This window comes from Cherax quadricarinatus, chromosome 39, assembly GCF_038502225.1.
Source record: "Cherax quadricarinatus isolate ZL_2023a chromosome 39, ASM3850222v1, whole genome shotgun sequence".
NCBI lineage: Eukaryota > Metazoa > Arthropoda > Malacostraca > Decapoda > Parastacidae > Cherax > Cherax quadricarinatus.
The window spans coordinates 22,358,393-22,380,887 of record NC_091330.1 but is presented as its reverse complement, the minus strand read 5'-3'; the positions used below and the strand labels follow the sequence as shown (position 1 = coordinate 22,380,887).

Below are 22,495 nucleotides of genomic sequence, written 5' to 3'. Positions count from 1 at the left end.
GAGTATCCTCCAGTGGTTCAACTCTGTTACCGTTTTCTCGCAGCTCGTGTCCCTGGTATGTACGTTTGATAAATTTTGTTTTTTTTTTAGGCTCATGTTGCTACTCCTGAAATTTTGTTTGGGTTTCCACCACCCCCTCATCTCAATCTTTCATTTTTTTAACCACCATTGGAGAGGTCTATGTAACACCTTGCGGAGGACACTTATAGGAATTTAAACAGAATCAAAGAACGTAGTTATACTTGCCAGGGGGATAACACTAGCAACACCTGCACATAGTAACACCTGTAACCACCTGATGATCTTCCCAGAAGTTTTCAAAGAAGCAGACTAATTGGGCTGCCACAAACCCCGCCCAGACTGGGCTCGAAGGGTGTGGCAGCTACATAGCAGCAGACGATGTCAGGAGATGCAAAGGCAGCAAGCACTACAGGATCCTTTTGGAGTCACACCCCAGCTTTGGGCATTAAGTCCGAGCGCTGGGAAGCTCAAGAATATCTCTTGCTGTGTGTGTTGCTGCTGTTACTACTACACTTGTCCGTTGCACTCCAGCCATTACGTGAGACCACGCTCGTAGGTGACTGACACCACCACTCTCGTCTCAAACCATCCTGACTCACTGTCTCTATATCTCACGAACCTCTCCTCAACTACTATATAATCTTATGTTTTAACTTTGTATGACTTGATAAAGTGCCTATTGGACGACATGTCTTTAATGATATACCATAACCAATATAGTTTGTTATTCTCAACAAAATATTAGTCTTTTGCCTTAGATATTCTGCAGTCGTTTGGAGTAGCCTGTCCATTATCCCTTCCTGCTTTTCGAAACTACAGATTAATGCCTGGTATGGTACTATAACATATGGTATAATCTGGTAATATACTTCAATTTGAACATCCTTTCGTATAAAGCCTTTAAATTCCAAAGACAGGATTTTCCTATCTCTAAATACGTTTTGGTTGACTGTTTTGAATCTTTCATTCTCCAGGTGCTCCACCAATCTCCTTCTGGTCATTATCTTTATTTACTCTGGACAGTATAAGGGAGCACAGGTGAAGACAGGCAGGATATCCTTGAGTGGTGGGAGGCTCACTTCTGTTAGATTTTCCTAACAACCCACAACCCGCTTATGGTTTCTTAAGCTGGTTGAGGGCGGCACACGCGGATGGTGTCCCCTTGATGGAATATTGCTCTTACAAATATCAAAATATCTGGAGATTGCCCCTTTCCCAGTGATCCTTTGAACATTTTCGTGTGTGTGAATGTGTGCGTGTGTGTGGGGTGTTTGTGTGTGGTATTTGTGTGTTGTATGTGTATGTTTTGTGTGCGTGTGTGTGTGTGTGTTGGAAGTAGCACGCTCCCGGACACAGTCTATTATCAACAAATGTTGCATGTAGTTCCTCATATGAGTCAACAGCACAATGTTGAAACACAAGACAGTCTTACAATCTTTCAACACAGAGGGAATTTCTGAAGTATTCGTCTTTTTTTTTTGTGTGTGTGTGTGTGTGTGTTAAAAGCTGATAATTTAGGGGTAATTTTGACGCACACACAAATTGCATAAAATACCTGTCTGGAAATATTGCAGTACGGTTTAACTGCTCATTAGGTGCGTATTAATGTTTTTGTTGGAGCTGCGGCCAGACTGCATAGTGAGGAGGGGCGGTGGCTGTGTCACGACACCACCTGCATTATGCAGGTGGTGGGCAAAACATGCGGGTGGCACACTTATGGTGGGAGGCACGCATGGGTGGTGGGCGGCCCACGTGGTTGGTTGGTGGCAAGCACGGGTTGGGGGTTGCATAGGAGGGATGTGGCTGACAGACGGTGTGGCGCATTCAAATGGTGGGCGGCACACGCCGGTGGCGTGTGCAATACCTACAAGGAAAACCTGTAGTTGTTAGTCTGGCACATGTAAATGGAGGGTGGCACACAGGGTTGCAAGCGGAACAGGTCAGCAACATCTGGTTCTCTCTATCCATCAATTTATAGATTTTTGCTAACGATTCACACAGTGCCTCTGCTTCCCGTCTTATTCCCCGAGGATACATCTTATTAGGCTCCATCACTCTTCATTTGTCCAGTTTGCTCAGCATCTTCGTTACTTCATCTCCTCTTGTGCTCTCGTGTTAATCTTATCAAGTCTCCACTGGTAATATACTTCAATTTGAACATCCTTTCGTATAAAGCCTTTAAATTCCAGAGACAGGATTTTCCTATCTCATTCTCTCAGCCTCGGGTCTTTTCATCATTTCCACTGTAAATACCTCCCTAGAAACACTTAGTTCCTTTCAGACCACTTTTTAGTTTCGTCTGTTCTTTTCAAGTGCTGTTATTTGTTCCCTTACTGTCACCTTCTGGTTGATATGGCTGTTTGGCAGTTTTGATTTTGTTTTACTGCTATTGCTTTCTTTTATATTGTCACTGCTTCCGTCCCTAACGCTGCATAACTCACTCACTCACTCTCTCTCTCTCTCTCTCTCTCTCTCTCTCTCTCTCTCTCTCTCTCTCTCTCTCTCTCTCTCTCTCTCTCTCTCTCTCTCTCTCTCTCTCTCTCTTTCTCTCTCTTTCTCTCTCTTTCTCTCTCTTTCTCTCTCTCTCTCTCTCTCTCTCTCTCTCTCTCTCTCTCTCTCTCTCTCTCTCTCTCTCTCTCTCTCTCTCTCTCTCTCTCTCTCTCTCTGGTGTTTCATGTGTTTTCTTCTCTAATTCAGCGGTTGAATCGTGATATTTGTCTTTTTAATTATTATTTATAATGTTTTAAGGTAACCTACCAAGTGCACTATTTACTCTGTCGTCTTTCCTTTCACACCGGACTCCATTTAGAAATAATCTAATCAATACTGAATTCCTAATATAGTTGGATTTGTTTTTTACCCGAAAGCTTGTTCCAAGTTCATTTCCATCAGGTAGTTGAAACCAAGGAATGTTTGACATTCAGTTCTATCGGGAGATCATATTCTATTTATCTCAGTTCAGTGCATTAAACGTAAAGAGCAAGTGCAGGCTTGTCTGTTCTTTCCTTCCTTGTATCACTGACGTGCAGACACATTAAACCTTCTAGGAGTTGAGGCTTTTACATGTCCAGTACCTCTAGCAGTTCCCATTTCTCACAAGTTATTTCCTTGTAGATAAAGCCTCCCATGAACTGTAACTTTGCTTTGGCCCAAATGAATTTTTCCGCTTCCTCTGTGGTTACTACCATGGCCCTGTGTTCTGTTCGTATTGTTGTCTTTGTGTTCTCCTATTCATTGAAGATAATAGATAAATAAAACTATCCTGGGTAGCCCAGTCTTGGTAGTGTAATTATGTGTTCGTTGTCCTCGTTGCTTTCTAGTTACTTTTTTTTATTTCCTGGAAATTCCATTGGCACTATACTGATAGTGTTACTCCTTTTCCATCTCTGTTTCGTAGTTCGTGTCTTTGTATTTGGTAACCAGTAGGAGTATTGCATCAGGTAGTGCCTCTGTCAGTTTCACTTCTGGTGCTACCTCCTCTACTCTCTCTAAGGCACTGCTTTTGTCATACCATTTGCTAGTGTGTATCAGATATTGAACTTTCATTTATTGTTTTTCAGTTCCTTAGATCCAGATCTGTCATGTTATTCCTTTGGTACTGTGGGGTGTTTGGTGGGAATCCTACCCCAGTGAAGGAGTGGTTATAGGATGGATGAGTCTTTTGTGGATGGAAACCGATGCTCTGTTAAAGTGTAGGTGGGTTAATAATAATAATAATAATCTTTATTGCTACAAGTACATGTACAAAGTATACAGGCTTAGCTGAGGTCAATGACATAAGTAGAAAGCCCCTTATTATGCAGAGCATATCCGACAAATAAGGTCAATTTTGTCCCAGGATGTGACCCACACCAGCCGACTAACACCTAGGTACCTATTTTACTGATGGGTGAACATGGACAGCAGACGTCTTAAGGAAACATGTCCTAATGGTTCCACCCGTACAGGGGATCGACCCCCGGGTCTCAGTGTGTGAGCTGAGTGCGCTTTCACTCGAGCTACGGGACGCCTTAGATGGATGGAGTGTAAGGTTGGGAGAACTGTGCGAATCGAATGCTTATGTATCAAGCTAGCAGTCATTCTACAGTTGAAGATTGACACTTATGCAACATATGGGAATCTTTATTAAGGAAACGTTTCGCCACACAGTGGCTTCTTCAGTCCAATACAAAGCAGAGAGGGGTAAGGAGAGGTGGAGTTTGAGGTATTCAGTCCCTCAGCCTGGAATCGATGTGTTCAGTCCATCACTCTTGTAGAAAGTACAGCATAGGGCCGGAGAAGTGACTTATATATTGTAGACAGGTGAGTTGATGCAGGAGGCGGCGGGATATAAACCACTTCTCCGGCCATATGCTGTACTTTCTACAAGAGTGATGGACTGATTGCCTCAAACTCCTCCTCTTCTTACCCCTCGCTGCTTTGCATTGGACTGAAGAAGCCGCTGTGTAGCGAAACGTTTCCTTAATAAAGATTCCCATATGTTCCATAAGTGTATCAGTCTTCAAATTCTCGGTTTTCAAACCATTTATCACATTCTACAATTGCACACCATAGAGCGAACCACTGCCCCACGTTCGCATCTTTGTCACCAGACACTTGGAGTGAACGGGTCATCATATAACAAAGCCATGACAGGTGGTTTCTTTTACGAAAAAATTAACAACAAAAGGAGATACAAAAGTGAGAAACCTATCATCATTTGGACCACTGGGTCCTATCAGTAAGCCAGCGGTCACTCTGCACTATCTCACCGTTCGGCCTGTGGCTACCACTTTCGCCCATGTCAGTAGACACCATTATCCATACCACCATACTCCATTGGTTACTGTATGCCGCGCCTCTATACTAGGCAAAACGGTACCACTGAACAGGCTATCATATGAAAAAGACCAATACATATAGCAATGAAATCGCGAAACAAGTGATTTTAGTTCATTTACCAAACTGAGGCAGGCCAGGACTCCCATGCTACAAACGTTGTACCGCTTCCAGAGACAACAGAACATACGCGTCACCTTTACCACTCAGCCACCAATCCTACAAAGATCACGCATGCAGCAGAGCTACATGTTTTTCTCGTGATCCGAGGACACTCGTGGCAGTGGTATCTCAAGGATTAATTTCAGCCTCCTGTTTGAATACCCGCCTCAACAAGCAGTCTATATAGCAATGAAATCACAAAACAAGTGATTTTAGTTCATTTACCAAACTGCGGCAGGCCAGGACTCGACCCTACGAACGTTGTACCGCCTCCAGAGATAACACAACATATGCGTCACCCTCACCATTCAGGGATAACAACATATGCGTCACCCTCACCATTCAGGGATAACACAACATATGCGTCACCCTCACCATCTTACAGTCGAAGGAAATGCAATCTACCCACCCCTCTCCTTCTCCTGTCGTCTGTCACCTTGTTGTAAAGCTCCAGTAGGTCTGTGACAGGATTTCCCTTCCCTGAAACCATGCTGATTATCATGTATAAGCTCATAACTTTCTACGTGTTCCACCACTCTTCTCCAGATAATCTGCTCCATGACTGAATACTGTATATGACAGTGACACTGGTCTGTAGTTTATTCCTGCGTGTCTGTCTCCTTAAAAATTGGGCCTACGTTTGCTGTCTTCCATACCTCAGGTAGCTCCCCTGTTTTGATAGATGTGTTGAAGATTGTTGTTAGTGTTACACACAGTGCCTCTGCTCCCTCTCTCATGATCCAGGGAGAGATGTCAGATCCCACCCTCTTTGAATTATCTAGTTCACTTAGCAGCCTCTTCACTTTCTCCTTGAATGTGTGTAGTATGTCCAGCACTTGTTGGTGTACCCTACCATCCCGGTTTGATGGAAGCCTTTCTGTCTCCACTGAAAATACTTCCTTAAATCTCGTGTTGAGCTCTTCACAAGCTTCTTCGTCGTTTCTTTGTGGGAATGTGTGTGCGTGCGCTCATCTATATGCGGTTGCAAGGGTCGATTCACAGGTCCTGGCCTCGTCTCTTTACTGTGTGTGTGTGTGTGTGTGTGTGTGTGTGTGTGTGTGTGTGTGTGTGTGTGTGTGTGCGTGTGTGTGTGTGTGTGTGTGCGTGTGTGTGTGTGTGCGTGTGTGTGCGTGTGTGTGTTGTGTGTTGTGTGTGTGTGTGTGTGTGTGTGTGTGTGTGTGTGTGTGTGTGTGTGTGTGTGTGTGTGTGTGTCAGTGTTTCTTTGCGTGTTACCGTATGTGTATTTGTGTACTGCCTGCGTAAGGTACTTTTTTTTTCCTGTGTGAAGAACATTGTTCTCCCTGTGAAAGGAACATTGTTCTCCCTGTGAAAGGAACATTGTTCTCCCTATGTGACATTGTTCTTCATGTGTGAGCAACACCGTTCTCTATATGAGATGTGAGGAGTCCTACAAGGAGGATCAACTAGTGAGGAAGTCAGGCAGATGGCATCAATAACTTCCCCACCTCACATGCTGTGATTCTCAAGGCACCTTTCATTAATGGTTGTAAATATCAGGTGCGCTGCTCACCTGCCAGCTGAGCGCCACCGCACCCAGGATTATGGCTCCTACATTAATGTAATTTTAGTGTTCTTACCACCCCTCACCCTCGCCTCACTCTCCCCTCAATCATCGTGCTGGGGCGTCCTCACCCTTCCCTCACCTGCTGAGCTTGGGTGTCCTCACCTACCCCTCATTCTCCCCCTCACCACCTACAGCTAGTCTGGTAAACAAATTGCCCAGCGACTTGCAGTTACTGATTATTACACACTGCTCAGTGAGTGAGGCTCCTCGGGCTCCTAGGAGCACTTACCAACATCCATTATTTATGTCCCTCGGGAGCCTCTGTCGTATCTAACCTAATTTTTTAATACTAGGTTTGGCGCATATTTGATTTTAATTAAGGTTCTTCGAGGATGGACGGTGTGAAATGGAAATCCAAAATTAAATGAAAGTCACTAATATAACGCAATTTGGTGAGGAATCTTGAGACGACGCACAGGTCCTTCCTGGTCCTAACGTTATGTCAGGAATTCACAATGGTTCAGTACAGACCTGGTGGGTGTTCCGGGCCTCGCGGTGAATCAAGGCCTGATCAACCTAGCTGTTATTGCCTGCCGCACGCAAACCGACCAGCTGGTCAGGTACTGACTTTAGGTGCCTGTCCATTTCCCTCTTGAAGACAGCCAGAGGTCTATTGGTAATACCCCTTATGTATGCTGTGAGGCAGTTGAACAGTCTTGGGCCCCTGACAATCATTGTGTTGTCTCTTAGTGTAGTCATGGTACCCCGCCATGAGTACAATAAGAGTAGCCAACAATTCCAGTTCGAAATTTTGGGTTATTAATGAACTGTTCCAGTCTGGATGTTGTGATTTATATTCTCCATCGAAAGAGAGATTTGTAACCGAATTTTGACGCTTTTAAATTAGTGGGGTTAACCAGGGTTGCCATCGTCTCGAGACTGTTCGCTGCTTCATCAGTGCTGCAACATTTAGCTTCAATACACTCCGACCATAGCAATAAATTCTCCCTAAATGTTGCACTATATTCATACACATCAAAAAACACAAATTTAAAATTTCCCATTTTAATTTTATTAATTATATTCAGTAAAAGATGTTACCAGTTTTTTGCCTACAATTCAACGACATGCATAAGATGATGATTTTTACCTTCTTGTGGGCATTATAAAGGAAATATTATAGGGAAAAAACTTTAAAACCACACCGGATAAGCTTACATGACTGCCAAGAGAAGTTCCTAAGACTTACATATCACTCCTGGCACTTATGACGCTAAAAATAAAAGACCAGAATTTCTGCCAGAGTGCAAATTGTTTAACACGCTTCCATTTCACATCCACATGTTACGAAGGTAGTATTTATATAGATGTGGGATGTCTCCATAAATTAAATATATTTTAAGATGGGAAAAGTGAAAAGTGGCTGCTGAAGTGTTGCAGGATTAAAAGATAATGAATGTGGAGCCAGAAATATTTGTCAGGGTTGCACCTTGTTGATGACAGTGCTCTTGGAAGATTAGGAAGTTAAGAGGTTCTTTGGAGAGTTTGAAAGGATTTGTAAAAGAAAGAAGTTGAAAGTGAATGCAGAAAAGATGAAGGGAATGTAAGAAAGTTGTCTAGACAGTGAATGAGTGGGCGTTGGACTGGAGGGAAGCACAGTAAAGTGGATATATTTTGATATTAGACCATGGGCCTGTGAAAGCTGACGTGGATAACACCTTAGGAAAAGAAGACCTCAGAAATACTGAGAAGCCTGCGAAAAGAAGTGTTTGACAGTTGATGCTGAAAAGGAATGTGTCAGTGTGTAGTTATGTCAGAGTGCTGTTCAAGTGAGAACCTTCGTCTCTAAATGTACCAGCGAGGGGGAGGAGGTTGTAGAGATATTATTTTACATGTTAATGTGTGGCATGAATTATGCAAAATATAAGGAATGAAGAAATTAGACGATAGTGTGAAGATGTGAATGGTATTATTCAGGTAGCGGAGAAACCTTTGTTGAGATAGTTTGGTTATTTAAAATGGATTGAGAAAAACTAGGTAAGAGGTTTCATAAATCATGAGTTGAAGGTAATGTGGGGAAACGTCTGAGAGAAAGTTGGAAGGGCAGCGTGAAGGAGGCTCTGAGAGGTGCGTAGTGTTGAGTATCCAGCGTGTTAGATGAGAGTGATCTGATGCAAGGTATTCTGGTGGGATTTGGCGTGCTGTTGGAGTGTGAGCAGGGTAACATTTGTTAATTGCTTCATGGAAAGCCAGTTTGCTGGGCACGAGTTATGGAGATGGTAAATTCAGTGACTTTGCCCTTGTAAATCTGTAACCAAATGTCCTTGTCTTCTAGTCTCGAGGCTACAGTGAGGACAGGGATGCGGGAAGCTTTCTGGTATTTCTAATACCCATTTCTAAATCAATTATCCTTGTGGTCTGCTGCCTCCATTCTCGTGCTTCACTTTCTGTTTGGATATGCTCTCTCTCTCTCTCTCTCTCTCTCTCTCTCTCTCTCTCTCTCTCTCTCTCTCTCTCTCTCTCTCTCTCTCTCTCTCTCTCTCTCTCTCTCTCTGAGCTTATATTCTCTGTATAAATATTTTTTGGTACTCGACTGTCTGTTTTATGACATATCTTCCTCTCCTTAATCATTAATTTGTTTTTTTTCCATTTGAGAAGATAAATAAGAGTTAAATCTTTCTTTCGAATTTCTCAAAAATGTAACACGATTTGTCAAGCCTCTCTTTCAGATTCCAGGTTCTTCAGCAATCCTTGTACTTATCTCCTATCACTATTTCTGCATCTCTTGATCCTGTTATTATGACCTAGCTTTTGTTGTTATGTGGTGTCTCTCATTGGTGCAAGTAAAATTCCTTCCTGGATTACCACTGCCTGAATCGTTTATGGATTTTTATGATCTTTTTGCTTAAATTCTTTTGTGTTCGTCTTGTAATATTTTTTGTTTATTTTCATTACGCATTTATTCCCAATTACATTATCTTGTGGGTCTTATAATTTGGATTTGTTCGTTCATTTCACTTATCTCCGTCTTCGTGACCAGTTTCTGCATGACCTCCTTCATGGCTGGATGCAGAACCTAGCCTGCTGCTACACGGCTCAACTGTCTCACATTAATTCCGCGAATAGTCTCTTCGTTTCACCCCGTAATTGACCATTCTAATTACAAGACACAACATCTCTCCTCTACCGAATTCCTGAATTAAAATTATTGCCTGAACCTCCTAACCTTACTTACCTAAATTAAGTAATATTAGGTTAGGAATCACTCTGCAAACATCGAATATTGGGTAGAGTTGCCTAAATTCTTAAGTCCTTGATTTTTTTCTGCTATACTGCACTTAAGTTATCTTCGCACTGTTTCCTCCAGTGATTGTTCTTTATGTTGTTTCTCCACTACTGGAGGGAGGGGGGACGGGGGGTTAACTTGCTCGTTGTCGGAAGCTATACAAGTCACTTAATTCTCATCCACTACATCTCTGTAATCCTAGCCTCGTTTATCCAACTGATTGCTGTTTATGAGGTTCTTTTATGTACACAGTACTAAAACTACGCTGTTGTGGTCTGCTCACGTGCTGGCCGCCAAGAATATCCATAAAGAACAACGCAGATGATGGACACTTGGAGACGAGAGATTATGAACGTGCCTAATTTCACTGTATTCCCAGCTTTGTTCACCTTGACCATTTTTCTTTCCTAATTTATTTAGCTGTCCTGGACACAAACTCTCTTGGTAATGTTATACTTAAGCATATTTCCTTTTCTTCTCACGTTTCTACTTGAAACTTTTCTGTCATTATGAGTGGCTACCTTGTGTCAACAAACACTTGGGTCAGTTTATGTACTCTGGATCTTTGTCGTAAATATTTTTGAATCCATGTATAGAGTAAACATCCATGACCTTATTATTTATTGTATTCTACTTACTTACCGCTTATTCTTAGTCTGAAATATAATGTTTCTTCATTATCATCATTATTATTGTCTCCTGACTCGACTGAGTTTCCAGTTAATTTTTGTGTGCTCTTGTTCTATTCCGTCACGTGTTAATAACGTAACTCTGTGCACCTTTGTTGATATTACTAAGTATGTAGTAAGAGTCCACATCACATCAGCTGTTCCTGTACATCGATATCAGATTTAATTCTCCTTTCTTACCGCCGTGTTCCAACTTTCTTACCGCAGTGTTCCAACTTTCTTACCGCCGTGTTCCAACTTTCTTACCGCCGTGTTCCAACTTTCTTAGCGCAGTGTTCCAACTTTCTTACCGCCGTGTTCCAACTTTCTTACCGCCGTGTTCCAACTTTCTTACCGCCGTGTTCCAACTTTCTTACCGCCGTGTTCCAACTTTCTTACCGCCGTGTTCCAACTTTCTTACCGCCGTGTTCCAACTTTCTTACCGCCGTGTTCCAACTTTTTTAGCCTGGGACTTACCTTGCTGTAAACCTCTGAATTTTATATTACTTTCTCTATGTGCTTAAAAAGGATGAGGGTTCCATACTGTTGCCTGTGCTATGTATAGTTTTCTTAATGACTTTTTTTAAGTTTAAGGTTGTTTTTATTTTAACCAGCCGTGCGCATGCCACTAATAGATTAGCGTGATACACAGCAGATTATTTTTATCTCTTTCCGGCTCTCGCATTACCTTCCATTCAAATAGTGGAATATATATCTGGCCTTCTCCCTCACTTTCTTATTCGCATTACCTTCCATTTTTTGCATATTAGTTCCTCACACGCTGACTCTGTGCAGACTATTTGTTATTTCTTATTCTTTGTAGTGTTTTCCCGGACTCCAATCTGATATTTTTTGTTTGTAAATTAATTTAGTTGTGGAATCATGATAAAGACTTACTGGCAGTCTAGGAATACAGTCCTTGCTTGACTCTAATTATTCTTTCATAGAATTCTATAAGCAAGATTTTTTCATTCTGAATCCCAGCAATTTATTTTAAAAATTATTCATTTCTAGGTGATCATCCAGTATTCTCCCGTCTCATTTATCGGAACCACGTTGGTAGTTGGTACTTTTTCCTGTTGCTAGTAATGTGATAATTTTTTTTTCTAATGGCTTATATTTCAGCACCTTCATTTCATACCCACGGTGAGATTTTTCTAATATTATATTCCTTCTCATTTTTCTAATCTTTTTGTCCAGTTCCGTGGGATGATTTTTACGGCTTCTTCATCTGCACTGTTTAACTAAGCGTTGTGTGGGGAGGCCTCGGTTCTTTTATGAAGAGTGGACCCAGTACACAGCCTGTGCGTGGACTTATCTATGTAAACAGACTTTTATAGTGAATGGGGAATGGTGTTTGGTGAACAGCCTTTTCACTACATACTGGAAAAGTAACCATGTAAACAACTTCTGTCATACGTATGAGATATCCATATCATAGAGATCCCAACACCATACTGCTTTTACCTAGCATAAAGACCTTCCTTCCGATTCATATTTCTCACACCATACAGATTTCTCATACCATGCAAATCTCGCACACTTAGCAGATATCCCAGACATGGGGGGACATCCATACCAGAGAGAGTTTTCCCCAGCACACAGTACAGCCCTCCATAGAGACCTTTCACAGAACTTTTTACCCTTATAGACCACCCTCGACATAGAGGTCTCCCGCAATACATAGAGACCTCCCATATTGCTTACAGGCTTCCGCCATTGTAGATTCCTCCCCAGTATATAGACATCTCCCACAATACAGCAAGATATCGCCTCACTTTCTTCCATCCAGTAATCAAATATCTTGTTCCTTCCCTGCAGGAGCTGGCCTCTTCAAACCCAAATCAACGCAACTGGAAGGGCATTATCATCGCCGTGCTGGTCATCTGCTTCGTGCTGGGAATGATCGTGACATCTGTACTCCTCCTGACTCCACCTGACGACGGTCCCAGAGTCAAAGGTCGGAGATTTGAGTTAGAGGACATACTAGGCGACGACTTTAAGATACATTCCTTCAATGGCAGCTGGATATCAGGTCAGTACGAGTTGCAGAGCAGAGAAAGTGTGCATGAGAGAGTGTAAGAGAAAGAGTTTTGTTTCTTCTCCAGGGAATAACGATCAGACACAGGTCTTTATGACCCGTTTAGTGGCTCAATGGAGGAGTCGTTGGTGCAAAAACGAAATCGTCATTACCCCTTGTTCTGGGGCCGATGATTGCTGTCAGGATATAAAGGGTCGCTAGTCCTATGGCTGGGGCGCGGCAGGTCGCAGAAAGCGGTGATGTGTACCGTCTGGGCACATAAAACTGGTTTAGCCATTAGCAACTGGCTGGGGTGTACTGATGTTTTCATTCCAGCGTGCAACGACGGCGAAGCTCTTGTCAAAACTCCAGTCAAAACCTCTCATAATCTCCCGAGATGACATGAAAAACGAGGCAAGATGAAATTTGGCCTACATGGCCAGGTACTAATAGCATTCTAGGGCTAAATTAGCATGTGCAGGGTATAACTTTCAGTTCAACGTATGGAAAGCGTGTGGGGCAGCGAAGCTTAATAAACTAGCTTGTATGGGATATTAGCACTTGGATTTGAAACCCACTTGCCGGCTATGAGATATATGTAATGTTCACAAAACGAAATCATAAAAGGCAATCACGAAACACGATCACCAAAAGGCAACAGCAAAAACAAAAAAAATCTCAAAAACCTAATTACTAAAAAGGCAGTGTAAAAAAAAAAAGCCAACCACACTAACAGCTAAATAGGAAAATAGATTTTTATCTCCTTCACACACAACAAGAAAAAAGTGCTGGCCAAACCTGAGGTTCACTCTGAAACTAAGTATTGTGTGTTCTGGCCAAGAACTTACGGGATTATTATGCAGCTTTCCTTCAGTCTCCCCTGTCAGTGCATACAGCACCATACTATTGACTTTACTTAAAAAAGACACAGGAGGAGAGCTTTCTTTAACTGTGAGAACATTCAGCTCTAAGTATAATTTTAATAGCCTAATTAATTAGAACATGAAAAACATTAATTAAAGCGGAAAGTTTTAACAATAAGTGTCTTTTTTTTTTGTAGCCAATCCTTTCTGCTCTGGGAAATTATCTTTTTCTCCAATCGTCTCATCAAGGGATGGTGGAGCCAGGAGGGAGGGAGGGAGGGAGAGAGACAGGGGGGGGGGTGCGAACGGAAGACCTGACAGAACACCGTAACTTTTTATGTTGATGACGACCTCCGTGCATGCCGTCACAGCCTTGTGCAAGTACATGTCACACCCCGGCACTGAGTGGGGCTACTCTCCTCCAGGCACTGAGTGGGGCTACTCTCCTCCAGGCACTGAGTGGGGCTACTCTCCTCCAGGCACTGAGTGGGGCTACTCTCCTCCAGGCACTGAGTGGGGCTACTCTCCTCCAGGCACTGAGTGGGGCTACTCTCCTCCAGGCACTGAGTGAGGCTACTCTCCTCCAGGCACTGAGTGAGGCTACTCTCCTCCAGGCACTGAGTGGGGCTACTCTCCTCCAGGCACTGAGTGGGGCTACTCTCCTCCAGGCACTGAGTGAGGCTACTCTCCTCCAGGCACTGAGTGAGGCTACTCTCCTCCAGGCACTGAGTGGGGCTACTCTCCTCCAGGCACTGAGTGAGGCTACTCTCCTCCAGGCACTGAGTGAGGCTACTCTCCTCCAGGCACTGAGTGAGGCTACTCTCCTCCAGGCACTGAGTGGGGCTACTCTCCTCCAGGCACTGAGTGGGGCTACTCTCCTCCAGGCACTGAGTGGGGCTACTCTCCGCCAGGCACGTCCAGGCACTGAGTGAGGCTACTCTCCTCCAGGCACTGAGTGAGGCTACTCTCCTCCAGGCACTGAGTGAGGCTACTCTCCTCCAGGCACTGAGTGGGGCTACTCTCCTCCAGGCACTGAGTGGGGCTACTCTCCTCCAGGCACTGAGTGGGGCTACTCTCCGCCAGGCACGTCCAGGCACTGAGTGGGGCTACTCTCCTCTAGGCACTGAGTGGGGCTACTCTCCGCCAGGCACGTCCAGGCACTGAGTGGGGCTACTCTCCGCCAGGCACGTCCAGGCACTGAGTGGGGCTACTCTCCTCCAGGCACTGAGTGGGGCTGCTCTCCGCCAGGCACGTCCAGGGACTAACTACACTCCGGACTGAGTGGGGCTACTCTTCGCCAGGCACCTCCAGGCACTGAGTGGGGCTACTTTCCGCCAGGCACCTCCAGGGACTAACTACACCCCGGCATTGAGTGGGGCTACTCTCCGCCAGGGACTAACTACACCCCGGCACTGAGCGGGGCTACTCTCCGCCAGGCACGTCCAGGGACTAACTACACCCCGGCACTGAGTGGGGCTACTCTCCGCTAGGCATGTCCAGGGACTAACTACACCCCGGCACTGAGTGGGGCTACTCTCCGCCAGGCACGTCCAGGGACTAACTACACCCCGGCACTGAGTGGGGCTACTCTCCGCCAGGCACGTCCAAGGACTAACTACACCCCGGCAATGAATGGGGCTACTCTCCGCCAGGCACGTCCAGGGACTAACTACACCCCGGCACTGAATGGGGCTACTCTCCGCCAGGCACCTCCAGGCACTGAGTGGGGCTACTCTCCGCCAGGCACCTCCAGGGACTAACTACACCCCGGCACTGAGTGGGGCTACTCTCCGCCAGGCACGTCCAGGGACTAACTACACCCCGGCACTGAATGGGGCTACTCTCCTCCAGGCACTGAGTGGGGCTACTCTCCGCCAGGCACCTCCAGGCACTGAGTGGGGCTACTCTCCGCCAGGCACCTCCAGGGACTAACTACACCCCGGCACTGAGTGGGGCTACTCTCCGCTAGGCACGTCCAGGGACTAACTACACCCCGGCACTGAGTGGGGCTACTCTCCGCTAGGCACGTCCAGGGACTAACTACACCCCGGCACTGAGTGGGGCTACTCTCCGCTAGGCACGTCCAGGGACTAACTACACCCCGGCACTGAGTGGGGCTACTCTCCGCTAGGCACGTCCAGGGACTAACTACACCCCGGCACTGAGTGGGGCTACTCTCCGCTAGGCACCTCCAGGCACTGAGTGGGGCTACTCTCCGCCAGGCACGTCCAGGGACTAACTACACCCCGGCACTGAGTGGGGCTACTCTCCGCTAGGCACGTCCAGGGACTAACTACACCCCGGCACTGAGTGGGGCTACTCTCCGCTAGGCACCTCCAGGCACTGAGTGGGGCTACTCTCCGCCAGGCACCTCCAGGGACTAACTACACCCCGGCACTGAATGGGGCTACTCTCCGCCAGGCACCTCCAGGCACTGAGTGGGGCTACTCTCCGCCAGGCACCTCCAGGGACTAACTACACCCCGGCACTGAGTGGGGCTACTCTCCGCTAGGCACGTCCAGGGACTAACTACACCCCGGCACTGAGTGGGGCTACTCTCCGCTAGGCACGTCCAGGGACTAACTACACCCCGGCACTGAGTGGGGCTACTCTCCGCTAGGCACGTCCAGGGACTAACTACACCCCGGCACTGAGTGGGGCTACTCTCCGCTAGGCACGTCCAGGGACTAACTACACCCCGGCACTGAGTGGGGCTACTCTCCGCTAGGCACGTCCAGGGACTAACTACACCCCGGCACTGAGTGGGGCTACTCTCCGCCAGGCACGTCCAGGGACTAACTACACCCCGGCACTGAGTGGGGCTACTCTCCGCCAGGCACTTCCAGGGACTAACTACAATCAGGCACCGTCATGTCGGTAGTTCATTCCATTACCTACCTACATAGACTCTAAAGGAAAATTATTATATAGAATGAACTGGGACGCGGGTGGGGGGGGTTACGCTGACCCCCGGAACTCCCTCAAGTAAGCAAACTACTGGATGTACACATTATTACAAGTCAAAGAAACCATGGGAAGGCAGGACACATCCTGCCTAACTAACCTTATTCGTTGTGCATATACGTGTGTGATGTAGTGTTACCTATTTCTGACTTTTTGTTTGAGATTACAGGGGAATATAGCTCCAGCTCTTGGTCCGCCTGTTAACTTTCAATTAAGTGACATGACTGAGCCTTGGCATGTGTGTTATTAAGCCTCAGTATGGAGTTAAGATAAGATTTTATTCGAATTTTTAACATTGGAGGGTTAGCCACCAAGGATAACCCAAGAGAGACAGTGTGTCATCGAGGGATTCTCTGTCTTATTTCCATTGAGTCTCAATCTTGTACCCCAGGATGCGACCCACACCAGTCAACTAACACTCGGGTGCCTACTTGCTAGGTGAATAGGAAAACAGGTGTAAGGAAACGTGTCGAAATGCTTCCACCCCGCCGGGAATTGAACCTGCACCTTCAGCGTGTAAAGCGAGAGCTTTGCCAGCCAGGCCAAGGGGCGTCATTACTCACTGTCATGCACAGTGTGAGTTAACTCATCACTGTTCACTGTCATCCACCGTGTAAGTTAACTCACCATTGCGAGAAATCCCGGGGGCCACTTGTCACTGCCAGACACCACGTGGACCCTCACTGCCAGACACCCCGTGGACCCTCACTGCGAGGCATCCCGTGGACCCTCACTGCCAGACACCCCGTGGACCCTCACTGCCAGACACCCCGTGGACCCTCACTGCGAGGCATCCCGTGGACCCTCACTGCCAAACACCCCGTGGACCCTCACTGCCCGACACCCCGTGGACCCTCACTGCCAGGCACTCCGTGGACCCTCACTGCCAGACACCCCGTGGACCCTCACTGCCAGGCACCCCGTGCACCCTCACTGCCCGACACCCCGTGGACCCTCACTGCCAGGCACTCCGTGGACCCTCACTGCCAGACACCCCGTGGATCCTCACTGCGAGGCATCCCGTGGACCCTCACTTCCAGACACCCCGTGGACCCTCACTGCCAGACACCCCGTGGACCCTCACTGCGAGGCATCCCGTGGACCCTCACTGCCAGACACCCCGTGGACCCTCACTGCCAGACACCCCGTGGACCCTCACTGCGAGGCATCCCGTGGACCCTCACTGCCTGACACCCCGTGGACGCTCACTGCCAGATACCCCGTGGATCCTCACTGCCAGACACCCCGTGGACCCTCACTGCCAGACACCCCGTGGACCCTCACTGTCAGGCACCCCGTGGACCCTCACTGCCAGGCACCCCGTGGACCCTCACTGCCAGGCACCCCGTGAACCCTCACTGCCAGGCACCCCGTGGACCCTCACTGCCAGGCACCCCGTGGGCCCTCACTGCCAGGCATCCCGTGGACCCTCACTGCCAGACACCCCGTGCACCCTCACTGCCAGGCACTTCGTGGACCCTCACTGCCAGGCAAGCCGTGGACCCTTACTGCCAGGCACCCCGTGGACGCTCACTGCCAGGCACCCCGTGGACCCTCACTGCCATACACCCCGTGGACCCTCACTGCCAGACACCCCGTGGACCCTCACTGCCAGGCACCCCGTGGACCCTCACTGCCAGGCACCCCGTGGACCCTCACTGCCATACACCCCGTGGACCCTCACTGCCATACACCCCGTGGACCCTCACTGCCAGACACCCCGCGGACCCTCACTGCCAGACACCCCGTGGACTCTCACTGCCAGGCACCCCGTGGACCCTCACTGCTAGGCACCCCGTGGACCCTCACTGCCAGGCACCCCGTGGCCTGGTGGCTAAGGCTCCCGCTTCACACACGGAGGGCTCGGGTTCGATTCCCGGCGGGAGGAAACATATCGACACGTTTCCTTACACCTATTGTCCTGTTCACCTAGCAGCAAATAGGTACCTGGGTGTTAGTCGACTGGTGTGGGTCGCATCCTGGGGGACAAGATTAAGGACCCCAATGGAAATAAGTTAGACAGTCCTCGATGACGCACTGACTTTCTTGGGTTATCCTGGGTGGCTAACCCTCCGGGGTTAAAAATCCGAACGAAATCTTATCTTATCTGACCCTCACTGCCAGACACCCCGCGGACCCTCACTGCCAGACACCCCGCGGACCCTCACTACCAGGCACCCCGTGGACCCTCACTGCCAGGCACCCCGCGGACCTTCACTGCCAGGCACCCCGTGGATCCTCATTGCCAGGCACCCCGTGGACCCTCATTGCCAGGCACCCCGTGGACCCTCACTGCCAGGCACTCCGTTGACCCTCACTGCCAAGCACCCCCTGGACCCTCACTGCCAGGCACACCGGAGACCCTCACTGCCAGACACCCCGTGGACCCTCACTGCCAGGCACCCCGTGGACCCTCACTGCCAGACACCCCGTGGAGCCTCTGCCAGGCACCCCGTGCACCCTCACTGCCCGACACCCCGTGGACCCTCACTGCCAGGCACTCCGTGGACCCTCACTGCCAGACACCCCGTGGATCCTCACTGCCAGGCACCCCGTGGATCCTCACTGCCAGGCACCCCGTGGACCCTCACTGCCAGACACCCCGTGGACCCTCACTGCCAGGCACCCCTTGGACCCTCACTGCCAGACACCCCGTGGACCCTCACTTCCAGGCACCCCGTGGACCCTCACTGCCAGGCACCCCGTGGACCCTCACTGCTAGGCACCCCGTGGACCCTCACTGCCAGACACCCAGTGGACCCTCACTGCCAGGCACCCCGTGGACGCTCACTGCCAGACACCCCGTGGACCCTCACTGCCAGACACCACCTGGTCTCTCACTGCCAGGCACCCCGTGGACGCTCACTGCCAGACACCCCGTGGACCCTCACTGCCAGACACCCCGTGGACCCTCACTGCCAGACACCACGTGGTCCCTCACTGCCAGGCACTCCGGGGACCCTCACTGCCAGGCACCCCGTGGACGCTCACTGCCAGGCACCTCGTGGACCCTCACTGCCAGACACCACGTGGTCCCTCACTGCCAGACACCACGTGGTCCCTCATTGCCAGGCACCCCGTGGACCCTCACTGTCAGTTCCCTCTATTTACAATTCTTTTATTGATGAAATATTTCTTGAGCTTCGACATACGACGCCTGCCTGGAGCTGCATCCTGACAGCACTAACAGCCTGTGAGACCCGACCTTAAACCAGGAATCCTTGACACTATTTGTTGTTTCATTATTTGAGTGCGATACATGAGTCACCCTTTGTGTGTGCACTCTCAGCTATTTGTGGTTGCAGGGGTCGAGTCACAGCTCCTGTGTGTGTGTGTGTGTGTGTGTGTGTGTGTGTGTGTGTGTGTGTGTTTGAGTGATCCTGTTCCAGCTCGTCCTCACTGCTATTGATTACCAAAAGGCCAATATCTATTTTTCATTAGGGTAAGAATTTCTTATATCATGCTCGTGGGTTGGTATGTAGCGGCTTCTGTGGTGGTGTTGCTGTTACTGCTACTGCTACTGTTGCAACTAATTCTACTGCTACCATTACTACTACTTCTAGTTACCATTACAACTGCTGCTGCCATTACTACTACTATTGGCACTGCTTCTACTTCTGTTAGTGTTTCTACTCCCAGCCGAACGTTCCTCAATATTCCAATACGCAGTAATTTCCAGCGACTATTTATTTTTAAGGCTTCGATGCATTCCTCATTATTTTATATTACAGTTTGTGTACTTGCATGTCCTGTAAAGCTCACATTAACAGAAGCTTAGCTGTTACAGTACCACACACATAATCATCTACGAAGTAAATTTGTGGTGACGATGAGCCAGGCAAGTACAGTTGAATTCCTCGACTGAGACACATTGTCAATACCGTTATTAAGGTCACACCAGCCGCCAGAGACAGTGTGACTTATTACATAGATTGATCGGTAGACCAGCACGCACTGGTTGTAAAAGCTACTATCATGTTCAGAAACCAAGACGTAGCAACGGTCTCTAGCCTACATTATGGATGCTTCTCATCGTTGCCGTACTCTAAGTCGCTGTGGGTGGTGCTCACACAGAACATCAGCAATGTGATGTAATGGTTTAGAAAACCGACAAGTTGAAGAGTCATAACTGAGGAATAAAGATACCCAGATGTTGCACAAGTGTTTCATTCTTCAACAACAGCAATACATTATCTACCCGGACTCTTTTTGTAGATGCTTTTAAATATCGACAATACTAAGGTTTCTCCAACTCATAGTGACATTGCAGGTAACGATCGTGCAGAAAAGTCTATCGGAAAACACCAAACAACTACGAACATCATTGTGCTACTCATTATGGCCCACGCTCTAAACACATCCAGATGCCTAAAGTGATACATTTAAGCAAAGTAAGAAATCCCAATATTTCTTAGGTTGGTTAATGGTATTTAAAGCCTATCATCTATACGAGGATTATTTAAGCTTCTTGTAACATGTTCATCACTACCACCACTTTAATTTCTAAATCAATGATTAAAGTAAATTCTCAGCCCTGTATACCTCGAAAGACATGCCCCTTTCTGTGTATATCCACTTGTACTCAAAAATACGTCGCATCAGTATAGAGTACTCTTGTCAGTGATAAATGAACATCCAGATACCTAAAAAAAACATGCGCTTCATCGAGCATTATCTAATGAACTGCCCGACAACAAGATCCTTATTTGACACAACTAAAGCAGTTGTAACCATCGCCCAACCTGTTTTTTTTAAAACATAAAAAAGGATGGTTTACTTCTGGCAACGCTGAGCGTTATAAATTTTCGAGCATACGTTTCTCGTGAATGTTTTTAAAATTAGATGATGGGCTGCATTGCATCATACTCAGAGCTGACAAATCAGCTGATGAACATACCATCCAGTGTTATTGCTGTGCCTGGCCCTATGTTCTCACAGAACAAGTCAGTCAGTGGCATTGTCAGCTTTGATGACAACCTTGTAAAATATAAGAAAGAGCTCTATCAGCAACACAAGAAGAGTACCATCTAAAAATAGAGCAGAGTATTTGTAATCGTAACTTGGTAATATCTTGATTTTCAGGTTGAATGCACATTCTTCTGAAACTGTTGCTAAATTACCAGTAAACGACGCAAAATGTGGAGGCTCAATAATTTGTATAAATTTCTGATGATACTTGCAGCCGTCAGTCCGAAGTTGACGCCACTCACTACCCAACTAATCAGAAATCGTTGGTAACAATTTAGAAAAAAGCTCTTGTGTGTAGTCAGGAGACTACTGACAATTTCTTGTTTGTTTGAAAAGTAAATATTAAAAAAAAAAGTGGGTACTTTACGCTCATAAAATTATCTGGGAGTTGGTTGCAACAGAGGTAGTTGGATCAGTCTTCACTATCACGTGAAGAGTTATATTCGTTTACAGATTTCGAACCGATCCCTCTAGCAATTTTAAGGTTAAAATATACTTCCCATTTTTTTTTTTTTACTACAGGAAGTGCAATTTGTAAGATTATTAAACATTTCTTTTAGTTTATTTGTGTGAATGGATGCCGGCAAGAAATGCTCTCGAAACTTTTTCCATGTCTGTTATTTTCGTAGCCATAAATTAGGTTCTTAATGTAGAGCAGCATTGTTGTCTAGTGAACATAAATACCCTAACAGCGTTATTATTGTCTTGACATCTCTTGTGTGGAAGATTTTTGTTTTTTCTTACAGTAGTGATCGTAACAATATTATGCTCTTTAACCATAACATATTTTGTTACGATTAGTTCTGGGTCTCCGGATTCATTTTTCTCACAGATGCTTTGATTTGCGTTTATATTCCGTTCGTAGTATTATTTTTTAAATGATTCCATAGTAGATTATCTGAAAATTTACCTTGTTAAAAAATCTTCGTTATCTGTCGTTATCTGTGGCTCACCGGGATATTAGTTGGTACTGTGTTCCAGGTTTGTTGTGTCCATGATAATTGCTCTCATTCAAATTCTAGTCTTTGTTTTGTCAATTGTACTTCGAGGCACATGGAATATTTTTTGAAGTAAAAACCTCTGATTTTAGTTTACTGACAATTTCTCTTTGGGCCCAGTTTGTTGGGCGGCTGAAGGTCCATCTGCATACTTTTAAAGTTGTTTATTTTCTGTGCATTTGTGTACTATACCATCAACTCT

General features: G+C 46.8%; 1 protein-coding gene across 3 annotated transcripts in view; it reads left to right on the top strand.

Annotated features, from left to right (window-relative positions):
• The window catches only part of Dpp10 (Dipeptidyl peptidase 10), a 470,951-nt gene that overhangs the window by 57,600 nt on the left and 390,856 nt on the right, over positions 1–22,495 (top strand). For all 3 annotated transcript variants that reach the window (XM_070092527.1, XM_070092528.1, XM_070092526.1), the window contains exon 3: positions 12,302–12,515. In XM_070092527.1, the coding sequence (XP_069948628.1) occupies positions 12,302–12,515 (214 nt within the window). The remainder of the gene's footprint in view (positions 1–12,301; positions 12,516–22,495) is intronic.